The sequence below is a fragment of the Arvicola amphibius genome, chromosome 4 (assembly GCF_903992535.2).
Source record: "Arvicola amphibius chromosome 4, mArvAmp1.2, whole genome shotgun sequence".
NCBI lineage: Eukaryota > Metazoa > Chordata > Mammalia > Rodentia > Cricetidae > Arvicola > Arvicola amphibius.
The window spans coordinates 103,892,016-103,904,658 of record NC_052050.1 but is presented as its reverse complement, the minus strand read 5'-3'; the positions used below and the strand labels follow the sequence as shown (position 1 = coordinate 103,904,658).

General features: G+C 42.4%; 1 protein-coding gene across 2 annotated transcripts in view; it reads left to right on the top strand.

Moving 5' to 3' along the window:
• Nucleotides 1-12,643, top strand: part of LOC119811686 (zinc finger protein 709-like) — a 40,832-nt gene that overhangs the window by 10,504 nt on the left and 17,685 nt on the right. Inside the window, exons 3-4 of one of the 2 annotated variants that reach the window (XM_042054929.1) lie at nt 856-913; nt 1,733-1,868. In XM_042054929.1, coding sequence (XP_041910863.1) covers nt 856-913; nt 1,733-1,868 — 194 coding nt within the window. Of the gene's footprint in view, nt 1-855; nt 914-1,732; nt 6,825-12,643 lie in introns of those variants that run through there. The other variant, XM_038325613.1, reaches the window with a different exon arrangement.

Genomic DNA, 12,643 nt, shown 5'->3' with positions numbered 1-12,643 from the left:
TCTCTTCTTTTCTTTTTTTTTTTTTTTTTTTTTTTTTTTTTTTTTTTTTTTGTTTTTGTTTTTTGAGACAGGGTTTCTCTGTGGCTTTGGAGCCTGTCCTGGAACTAGCTCTTGTAGACCAGGCTGGCGTTGAACTCACAGAGATCTGCCTGTCTCTGCTTCCCAAGTGCTGGGATTAAAGACATGTACCACTACAGCCTGGCACAGTAAGCACTCTTAACCCCTGAGCCATATCACCAACTCTTCTTTTATCATCTTCTTAAAAAAAAATTGTTGCCAGGCTGTGGTGGCACACACCTTTAATCCCAGCACCTGGGAGGCAGAGGTAGGAGGATCTTTGTGAGTTTAAGGCTAGCCTGGTCTACAGAGTGAGTTCCGGGACTGGCTCCATAGCTACTGAGAAATCCTGTCTTGAGATGATGATGATGATGATGATGATGATGATGATGATGATGAATAAGAATTTATATGTGTGAGGGGCGCTGAGGGGATGTGCGTGTGTATAAACATGCAGGAGCTCCTGGAGGGAAGAGACTTGGGACTCCTCTGGAGCTGGAGTTGCAGCAGGTGGTTGTGTGCAGCCCAGTGTGGGTAATGGGAACCAAAGTTATGTTCCTGCAAGAACAGTAAGTGCTCTTAACCAGGGAGCTTTATCTCCATCTTCTGGTTTTCAGAAGTTTCTGACCTTTTTTTTCAAAGTAGGGTTTCACCATGTAGATGAGTCTGGCCTTGAACTCACAGAGACCATCTGCCTCTGTCTTCTGAGTGCCTAGGTTAAAAGCATTTGCCACTACCTCCAGCTTTGTTTTCATTAATTTCTAATACTTTATCATAAATTTTGGTACTATGTTTTAGGGTATATATGGGAAGAACAGAATATTGAAGACTGCAAAAATTTTGGAAGATATGAAAGGTAATTTGCATGTATAAGTGGAATCAAATGTCTCTTATAGAAACTTTAACATGCCTTATAAATTTAATTAATCACAAAGAAATCACTCTTAACTTATCCATCATTAGAAACTTCTCATCAAAAATATGCACTTCAGTGTAAGAATGCTACTCAGTATTTGCAATATAATCACTTGGATGCAGTGTCAGTGAATGTCACTGTTTGAGATAGCTCTGCGGGAGGCCTTTTGTAGAGAACCACCAGTCTGTTGAGTTTCACACCATCATTCTATCTGGCAAAAAGGATACAGTAGAAACAGTGTTGACCTGGACCTTAATAATAAGCAGTCAGTAGAAACTAATTTGGTTGTCTTCTTGTTTTGTTTTGTATTTTTAAGACAGAGTCTCTCTGTGTAGTCCTGGCTGTCTTGGAACTGTCTCTATAGACCAGGCTGGTCTCAAACTCACAGAGATCTATCTGCCTCCGCCTTCTGAGTACTGGGATCAAAGGTGTGCACCACTGCCACCCAGCATCTTGTCTTTGAGACAGGTATCACTGTGTAACTCTGGCTGGCCTGGACCTCATTATGTTAATCAGACTGGCCTCTAGCTCACAGAGACCCACCTGCCTCTTGAGGGATAAAAGACATGTACCTCCAAGCCTGGCTGCTTGTCATTTTTCACAGAAGTTGTATATTAGAGAGTAAAGAGGGTGGGCAGGGTGTCAAAAACCTAAATCCTTGTACCAGACCTCAGTATAAGCGTCCTGCTTCCTATTGAAGTTAGAGCTCTGTGACTGTCATGTCTGAAGAGGTTTCATGTGTCATTCTTCCTTTAACAGGCACATCATGTCTCACTCGGAGTATACTCCATATGAGCATGAGGACCATGCAAGCAAGCCCTATGATTCCAGTTCTCTCACAAATATCCAAAGATATGTGGGTGCTCACACTGTGAATGGACCTTGTGAATGTGAGGTATGTTTAAAATCCCTTGGTTTTACAAGTACATTTGGAATGTATCACCAAACTCAGAGTGGAGAAAACTTCTGTGACTACAAGGAATGTGGAAAGCCTTCAGTTTATCCTAGCTCACTTTACACACACGGAGGAACTCACATTGTAAAGAAGTGCTATGAGTGTAACCAGTGTGGGAAAGCTCTGAGTTCTTCCAGTTCCCTTCAAAGGCATGAGAGAATTCACACAGGAGAAAGACCCTATAAATGTAACCAGTGTGGGAAAGCTCTGAGTTCTTCCACTTCACTTCAAAGGCATGAGAGAATTCACACAGGAGAAAGACCCTATAAATGTAACCAGTGTGGGAAAGCCTTTAGATGTCACAGTGCCCTTCAATTACACGAAAGAATCCATACTGGTGAGAAGCCCTATGAGTGCCAGCAGTGTGGGAAAGCCTTTACATGTCACAGTTATCTTCGATTACATGAAAGGACTCATACTGGAGAGAAACCCTATGAGTGTAAGCAGTGTGGGAAAGCCTTCAGATGTCAAACTTCCTATCATAGACATAAAATTATTCATGGTGGAGAAACATTCTATGAATGTAAACAATGTAGTAGGCTCTTCATTTACCCCTCTTTACTTCAGATGCACGAAAGAACCCACACTAGTGAAAGACCATATAAATGTAAAGACTGTGGTAAGTCGTTCCTCTACCCTTCTTTACTTCAAATGCATGAAAGAACCCATACTGGTGAAAAGCCCTATGAATGTAAACAATGTGGTACAGCCTTTAGACATCACTCTTCCCTTCGACTGCACGAAAGAACTCACACGGGAGAAAAGCCCTATGAATGTCCACAGTGTGGGAAAGCCTTTACTCGTCATACTTCCCTTCGATTACATGAAATAACTCACACCGGAGAGAAACCTTATAAATGTAAAGAATGTGGAAAAGCCTTTAGACATCACTCTTCCCTTCGGTTGCACGGAAGAATTCATAGTGGAGAGAAACCCTATGAATGTAAACAATGTGATAAAGCCTTTATACGGTACAGTTACCTTCGATTACATGAAAGAACACACACAGGAGAAAAACCTTATGAATGCAAGCAATGTGGGAAAGCCTTCAGCCGCCACAGTTCCTTTCAGAGACATAAATCTATTCATGCTGTGGAAAACCCCTATGAATGTCAGCAGTATCTAATTCCTTTATCACTGTTTCCTCCAAATACATCAGATAACTCATATTGGTGAAAAACACTATGATGTGAACAGTGTGTTAAAATGTTTATCCTTATCCACTTAAAACACATGTAAGAACTGAAGATGTCACATGATAAGCCTTATCCACATAAATGATATGGTTTAGACTTTAAATGCACTAAGGAATTCATGCTAGGTATAGTTTCTACAAATGTGCAGTATGTGGTAAGTCCTTTCACAGAAACAAATTAATTCATGCTGGGGAAATGCCTTATGAATGGAAACGATATGGTCAGTCTTTTATCCTTGTTTGCTTCAACCACGTGAAAGAAGTTAAAATGCCGTGAGTGTTGGCAGTGAGCTGGAGCCTTCAGGAGATGCAGGTCCCTTTGTTAACATGAAAGACTCTTACTGGAGGGAAAGAAACCGCATGATGTTTAGATGTCATTGCTCCCATAGATTCTGTGAATGGACTACTGGAAACAATTCTGTGAGTGAGAGCAAACCTGTGACACCTTTAAGCTCACAGTTCCTTTCAAAGGTGTATAATGATTGATGGTGGGACAAAGCCTTATACATGTAAAAAGTATGGTAAGTTTCTGGTTGCTTGGAGAGGGACAGGCATTTTTTGTTGGTAGTGTAGCTACCTGTAAGTTGCCTGTGTTCAATAAGCCCAATTAAATTCAGTGGTTCCCCAGGCTGCACTTGGATGGAATCATTGCCTTGTTTCTATCCTCGGTGCCCTTGCTTGTTCAACATGTGTCCAGAAAATGTTCACATAATACTTCGTACCCAAATGTGGTGCTCAGTGGAACCAAAGATGAGTTTGAGAGGAGCACTTGTCTTTCTCTGCTATGGGTGATGAGACATGGCCCTGAACAGGGCGGATCATCTGCAGTTGATTATGAAGCGGCTATCTTTTCAATATGCTGTGGAACAGTGTGCCGCCTTATTGCAGTACCAATTGCATTGTTTGTACGGCGTGACTCCTGTAGTATGGAGCGCTCCACTTCTGTGACAGATGAGCTTTGCCACATGGAACCCCCCCACCACAGCTGTCAAGTTCAAGAGTGTATTACAGTTCCTGCAAGTAGCACAGACGGAACCAAATTAAGTAGGCATCAGGTGCACGGCCCTTGCATTGGGTAAGAAGACATGCAAATAAGCCTTAGCTGTCTACTAGCATGAACTTGCCCTTTGATGGAGGGATTGCTTTGAGAAAGAGATATGCAGATGCTGTCCATTGTATTGTCCTTCAGATTGGCAGGAAAACTAAGGAAGGAGGGTAGGAGGGAGGATGGGAATAAATGAGCTGCAGCTGCCAGCTTCCAGCTTTTTACATCTGGAGATGGCATAAGGGGAACAAATGAAAAGTTCTGTCTGCTGAGTGGTCCCTTTGGGATCCGAAAGTGTGAAGCCTGTATAAAGTTTTGACCAGTGAGGGAGAGAAGTAGAAGTGATAATGTTCCCCTTCGGCCTGACCTTTTTTACTACAGAAAAAGTAGGAGCGCAGTGGCCCAGCTTCTGTATGGAGGACTAAACAGTGGCCCAGTAAAAGGAGTTGTGATAATCAGTAAATATTCTTTTTTTGGAATAATGAAGAAAGATTTGATAAAGCACTGCCGCTGAAAAGTCCAAGCTTTCCCTGGAGTTGTTTCTGCAGAATAAGTTGTATACTGTCCTGCAAAAAAGGATGCTTGTGTATAACTTGTTTGCTCAGCTCAGGGACCTCTCAGCAGCTAGGGGCATCCCCTGAAGAGGCAGCAGTGTGCTACAACGTGGGCCTAGAGGCTGTCAGACCCAGGGAGTCCACGGGAATACAGCAAATGAGCGTGTCTGGGCTTCCCCTTGGCTCCTACACCAGTTAGAGAATAAGAACCAGCTCTTTCCCCACCAAGGCTGCATGCAGGATGAGGGTGCAGACGGCTCATGAAGAACAGTGGTTCAGGGTAGGGTGCAACCTCCCAATGCAACACTGCATCCAGTACTGATTTTGATTTATTTATTTATTTTTTTTCTTGAGGCAAGTTTTTAGGTAGCCCAGACTGGCCTCAAATTGACTATATAGTTGGGGATAATCTTGGAAGTCCCGATCCTCCTGCCTCCTCTTTCTAAATACTGGGGTTGCATGCATGAGTCACCCCATCTGGTTTCCTGTGCTTTGAAACAGTCCCAGGCTTCATGCATGCACTCTCCACTGTGCTATGTCCTCAGGTCAACACTGAGGAAACATGTGGTACAGAATCTTCATTGATCTTTTTAACATTTGTTTATTGCCCTCTTAACTCCTCATGACTCCCCAGTCCAGCTGGCACTTGTTTGATCCTCCAGTGATCCCGAGACCCCTATGTAAAATAGGTTTCTTTCATTCACGGCTGACATAACGCTAGCCTGCGAATGTTCCACAGATTTAGAAAAGCATCTGTGTGAGCTAAAAGAATGACGATCAGAAGTGGGCAGTACACATACATGTGCGCAGGGCAGGCACATGGGAAATTCTTGTGATGCTATGTTTGGGTAAGACACATGTGATACAAAATAAGGAGAGTGAGGGAAATCTTTCGTAGCCAATGGCTGACGTTAAGCATTACAAGAACAGTTGAGGAGCTTCAATGAAGGTACCCTGTGTGCGTGGGCAGAGATTTTCAGAGCATAGACTCCTCAGTGACGATGCAGTGTGGGGTGGGCTACTTCTCCAAGAGATGCCCCAGAAGTCCCTAGACAGTACTGGCTATTGCCAATGCTATTAGTTGTCCCTAGAACTAGAGTTAATACTGTTCCTGAAGACACCACATGCTTTGGTTGCTGAATGTGGAGAAAACAAGCTGAAGCTGAGTGGAAGCATCCTTCTTGCTGGCCAGCCTTTAGAGGACCTGGAGGTGCAGGCCACAATGAAACACTTTCAGCTCCAAACCCTATATGTTACTAAAATGGCAAGCAAGCTGTGCCTACTAGGGCTGGTGAGATGGCCTAGCTGGTGAAGGTGCTTGCTGTCAAGACTGGCAACTTGAGTTAGATCTCAGAACCCATGTGATGGAAAGAGAACTAAATCCTGCAAGTTGTCTTCTGACTTCCTCATTCATGCTGTGGTATGTATCTTCCTTGTACAATATAGAAATAAATGTCATAGGCTCTACGACTATAGTGGCATGACTTAATGAGAGTGGCCAAATGCTGCAAGGGTCAATTCACATCTCTAAGACCCATCCACAGGCTACGGCTAGAGAGTCATAGGCCCTGGTGGTAAAGCTATTGGTGTTTGCCTCAACGGGTATATTTCTGTGAAATGACTGTATCGGGTTCTGTGTTTAATGCTTGTAGACTATTGCTCCAGTCAGTTTTTGGAAAGAGAAGCTCCTTTTTGCTGTAGGCAATAGTTACTGATGAGATTTATCACCCTTTTCTAGGCTTGGCACATTCTGAAAAAGGGGATACCAGAGGAAGGGATGGCATGTTTTGGAATGCTGTCCTTTGAGCATGCCATTGTCCTTCTTGAAATTTCAGTACCTTTGATAACCTGCGGGAGGTCCACACAAGATTGCCTTTCGTATCCATGTGGCAGGATGGGCATGGGAGCCCTGGCACCTTCCCTGACGATACAGGCAGTTAATATTCACTACAGGGAGGGATCCGGAGACCTTTGTGTCTCCCTGAATATATATACATATATATATAAAGATTTATTTATTTATTATGTACACAGTGTTCTGCCTCCATGTATGCCCACATGCCAGAAGAGGGCACCAGATATTGTTACAGATGGTTGTGAGCCACCATGTGGTTGCTGGGAATTGAACTCAGGACCTCCAGAAGAGCAATCAGTGCTCTTAACCTCGGAGCCATCTCTCCAGCCCCCCTGAATATATTTTTTTGTTTTGATTTTTTGAGACAGAATTTCTCTGTGTAGCCCTGGCTGTTCTGGAACTCACTCTGTAGACCAGGCTGGCCTCAAACTCACAGAGATCTGTCTGCCTCTGCCTCCCTAGTGCTGGGATTAAAGGTGTGCGCCACCATGCCCAGCATATACCTGAGTATTTTTAGACAGTTAATGATATTTAGACAAGAGGATCTCATAAGACCTCCCTCCTCCTCTGAATATTAAAGCAAATAATTGTTGCTGGTAAAGGGAGAAACCCTTTCTTCAGTGGAATACCTACCCATGAATTTCCATGTTTCTGTCAGTAACCCTTCAACCATGCTCCTGTAAGTAACCCTAATTAAAATAATTGGTTGATCAAGCTGTACTTGTGTCAGATCTTTTCTGTGTGTCTGTGTTTGGTGCCCTTGTCTGAGGTGGACAGACACTCAGACCTTAGATAGTTCACATAGTTGTCTTAGGTTGTGTTTGGGCTTTTTTGTTTTGTTTTTCGAGACAGGGTTTCTCTGTGTAACTGGTCTGACTGTCCTGGAATTCACTTCATAGACTAGGCTGACTTCAAACTCACAGAGATCTGCCTGCCTCTGCATCCTGAGTGCTGGGATTAAAAGTGTGGGCCACCACCGCCTGACTACACATTTGTACTGTAATATGAGTTACATTGACAAACTGTCATGTTGCTTAAGTTTGTTGAGAGCAGACTGGGAGGGGTACACTCTCCCTTTTTTCAGATTCATACATGTTTTTCTCAAGTTTTCTCTATTCCTATCCTGGTGGTGACAGGGAGGTTGTTCAGCAGTAGCTGTGGATATTTAAAGCATGGTGGTTCTAGGCAGTGGTGGTGCACTCCTTTAATCCCAGCACTTGGGAGGTAGAGGCAGACAGATCTGAGTTCGAGGCCAGCCTGGACTACAGACAGGTCTTGTGGTGTCACCTCTGTGAACAGACAGGAGGTGAACCATCTCAAGGTTGCAGTGGAAGTAAAAAACAGATGCCGATAACCTCAGCGATGCTTCCCTGGTGTATTTCTGCTGGATTTTCCAAGTGTCACTTGTTTGCTTTTTTATTATTTTCTTATTTATACATTGACGTTTTGCCTTTATGTAGGTCTGTGTACCACATATAAGCCTGGTACCCATGAATCTGGAAGAGGGTATTGGATTCCCTGGAACCGGGCACTCTCTCCACTGACCTCCTCATGCACCATGGCCCCACTGTGCGTGTGTGGAGAGGCAGAGAAGAGCAGGTGTGTGTCCCCCCACCACCACCAAGAAGTGGGGTAGACCAGTACTCTTTCTTCCTGGGCCAGCTGCTCCCACACTTTTTGGTGGATGCAGTGGGTCGATCAGATGGCTGAACCCTTTTTCTTTTTTGAAAATAATACATCACACACATACACACACAGACAAGTGTCGACCAGTTGGCTCTGTATATTATTAATTTTTTTAATGATAGAAGCAGGTCGACCAATTGTCCTATAAAGTGTTTTGCCTTAAAAGCAAAGTCATGACTGGACTCTTTTTTTTTTAAAATACGTTCTACATACACAGGGCGACAGATTATTGTGAACTGCTATGTATGTGCTGGAAATTGAACTCAGAGCAGTCAGTTCTCTTAAGCTCTTAATCGTTTCTCCAGCCCTGCCCACCCCTACTTGCTTCTTGACTGTGCTGCTCCAGTCTTCTGGGTGTGGTTATTTCCTCATAGAATGTTTTGCTCTTCACTTACTAATTCTACCTGCTGCTTGCTGTTTATTCTTGTTGGTTTTTTTGAGACAGCGGCTCACTTTGTTACGTGGCCCTGGCTGGCATAGAACTTATGTATATCAGCATAGCCTGGAACTCACAAACATCTGCCCGTCTCCGCCTGGCTTCTTTGACTTTATTATTAAATTTTAATTTTGTGTGGGTGTGTTTATGTGTGTGTGTGTACCTCAATGGACAGAGGTCATGGGGGGTCCTGGAAACCAAATTCAGGCCATCAGTATTGGGGGCAGGCTCCGTGCCATTTTACCAGCCCTATTGTTTTAATGTTCTTGCTCTATACTTAATATATATACTTGTTAAGTATGCTTAATAAATTCACGTCTTGGAAACTGAGAGGATGGTCTTGTTGCTCTTAATCCAGACTGTACTGGACAAATGTGAGAGCTGGATGAAGGTGAGTGAGGTGATGAGCCCTCTTTATCCACATCTCTTTCCCATGTCTAAGGATCTCGAAATATCTGATGAGGCAGATGGTGATTCTTTTTGAAAACGCACAACTCCTGCTGAAAGGAAATGCTTTGAATGGAACATTGTGAAAAATTCAGACTAATTCTCTTTAAATGTATGAGAAAACTCATGGGTGAAACTTTAATGAATATAGATTTTTTTAATGAGTATCAAAGTGAACATAAAAGCCTTTGAGGGTGTTTTTGGCATCATGAATGGACATATTGAAGAAAATTCCCTTGTATATAATAACTGAGTTAAAGCCTTAAATATCCTTTATATTTTTAAAGAAAGGGTCTCTACTTTGTAGCTGTGGCTGTTCTGGAACTTGCTTTGTAAACTAGGATGTCATCCAATTCCCAGAGCTTCCCCTGCCTTTGTGTCCCGAGTGCTGGGATTAAAGGCATGCACCCCCCATGCTTGGATGGTGCTTTTATCTACCATGTAAGAGTTAGATAAAGCTTGGTCAAAAGAAAAAACAAACAAACCCACCCCACTCCCCTACCCTCACCACTGCAGGGTTTCTTTATGTAGCCCTGGCTGTCCTGGCACTTGTTCTGTAGACCAGTCTAGCCTCAAACTCAAGGATTGCCTGCCTCTGCTCCCAAATTCTGGGATTAAAGGTGTGCCCCCAAACAATGCAAAATTCAGGCATACATTGGTGCTCTTCAGCCAGTCCTTGTAATGGTTACTGAAAGCAGATCAGTAGTACCATGGATTTAATGATATCAATCAGTGAACTTTGCCCTTTGAAAATTTAATATATTATCTCTTGAATCTCTATCTTTTAGATATCTTTTATAATGATTTATTTTTACTTTATATGCATTGGTGTTTTGCCTGCTTGTCTTTGTGAGGATATCAGATCCCCTGAAACTGGACTTACAGGCAGTTGTGAACTGACATGTGGGTTCTGGGACTTGAATCTGGGTCCTCAGGAAAACAGCCATATTAACCGCTGAGCCATCTCTCCAGTTCATCTTTTACATCTTTTATTTTTATATTTTATATATATATATATATATATATATATATATATATATATATTTTTAGCTTTTCGAGACAGGGTTTTTCTGTAGCTTTCAATCCTGTCCTGGAACTGGCTCTTGTAGATTAGGCTGGTCTCGAACTCACAGAGATCCACTTGCCTCTGCCTCCCGAGTGCTGGGATTAAAGGCGTGTGCCACCACCACCCGGCTTTCTATGTCTTAAAAATTTATTCAGACCATTATATCTTGTAAAAAATCTTTTAATTTCACAGCCTGGGAACATTCAACCATTGTAGTCTTCATGCACAAATTCTTTATTAAAATGATTTACATTTTTACATTTTTCTAACATTTGCTTAAATGCCATGAGACATTAACAGATATAACATCTACTGTAAGAGTTTTCTCCCTGGGATTGGGGAAGATTAAGTAATGTCTGTCTTATAAAATCCTAATGAGAAACCAAGGTTCTGTTTCAACAAATTTCATTCTGAGGGATCAATGAGACTTAACTTACAGACCGTGGATGAGAGGTTGCTGACAGCAGTGTGAGTGGTCTCCACACTACAAATGATGGCTTCCCCATAGCTATATAGGTAAAAAGCCCCTCTCCATAGTCTCTCCCAGCCTACATACTCTAGCTTCTCCCCAAGACCTCAGAGGAATGGCTGGCTACTCAGATGACGGTTCAGTGACTCTGTCAACCTCTCTCTCTCTCTCTCTCTCTCTCTCTCTCTCTCTCTCTCTCTCTCTCTCTCTCTCTCTCTCCCTCCCTCCCTTCCTCCAAAGACAGGGTTTAGGGTCTCAATGTGTGACCTTGGTTGGCTTGGAACTCACTATGTATAGCAGGCTGGCCTCAAATACATGGAGATCTATCTGCCTTTGTCCTCTCAGTACTGGGATTAAAAGTGAATGCCTGGCCAGCCTGGTCTACAAGAGCTAGTTCCAGGACAGGCTCTAGAAACTACAGGGAAACCCTGTCTCGAAAAACCAAAAAAAAAAAAAAAAAAAAAAAAAAAAAGTGAATGCCTGGCTCTTATCTATGCTGCTGTCCCTGGAAAGTAGAAGCCAAAGCAAGAATGAGTAGTCAGGACTTGGTGAAGCAGAAACAGAAGCAGATAAGCATGAAGTCAAGGAGTCTTGAGAAAGAAAAAAATGCTGTGCTAGGCAGAAGGAGGAGGTGTTAGAACCAACATAGCTTTTATCTCCAACTCAGTGTAGCTGCTACTGGCTGCAGCTTGTCCAGCATCCAGCCATCTCTTCTTTAGGTCCTGGTTAGGAACTGTGCGTTCTCACATTTTCCCCATGCTGCTGGAAATTCACACAAGCTTCCAAATCTAGCCATCTCACAGTCTAACCCCGTTAGATGGCTAGTATTTGAGCCACATGACTGAAAAAAAAATCTTATGTCCCTATTGAAAACCAGTAAATATATCAGGCAAAATAATTTAACACTATGGAGGTCTGGCATTATTACCCCTTAGTCTGATACTTTAAAAAAAAAGTGGAGTTTTCTTAAAGTCTTAGTGGGACCAGGAAGTTTTATGTGCCACTATTTTGATTTGTCCCATGTAATTGCATTATTTGAGATGTTGTGAATTCTCATGGTTGCCACCATCTTGATGAGGTCTTTAGCCAAGATGGTGACATAGCTACATGGTTATTTTTGCTTATGTTAAGCTTAGCTCCATGGTAAAATGAGCCCATGATCCATGAGATTCAGCATCTCACAGATTAAATGATACCTGAGTTATGTCAGCTTGGATATAGGAGATGGTTTATGTGGCATGAAGATCCCCAAATAGAAAAGCAATAGGAAGGAATCCTACAATCTCAATACAATGTGAGTAACTATATCCTTTCACACAAATTATAAGCAGCCCTTTGATTGGGATTGCCTTGAGTCTGTGGATGCTTTTTGACAGTGGCATTACTCGGAATCCATGAGGATAGGCAGCCAAATTTAGTATGTTCCATTTCTTTCTTTGGAGTCTTGAAGATTTTATTATAGAAGACTTTTGTTTCTTCCTTTTGTCAGGTTTGTTGATCATTTGTAAATGGATCCTGCAGAATTTTGTGTGTTTGTGTTTTGCCACTTTGCTGAACATGTTTAGGAGCTCAGAGTGGTAGAGTGTTCAGGGTCTGTTATGTAAGACCCATGTCATCTGTTATAGGGATAGCTTTAATTTCTTTTCCTCTTTGCATTCCTTTTATTTCCTTCTCATAGTGCTCTACTAGAATGTGAAGCATTCTGTTGGGTAGGAGTGGAGAAATGAACACTCTTGTCTTTCTCCTGCCCTGATTTTAGTGGGAATGCTTTGAGTTCTTCTCTATTTGGATTTTTTTTATTTTGTTTTTTTTTTTTTTTCCCCTGAAGCTGAGGACCGAACCCAGGCAAGCGCTCTACCATTGAGCTAAATCCCCAACCCCTGGATTTTTTTTTTAGTTTAGATTTCTATTTATTTCTATTTATGCAATAACAAACCTTCTGTTTACCTGGTCATAGTCCTT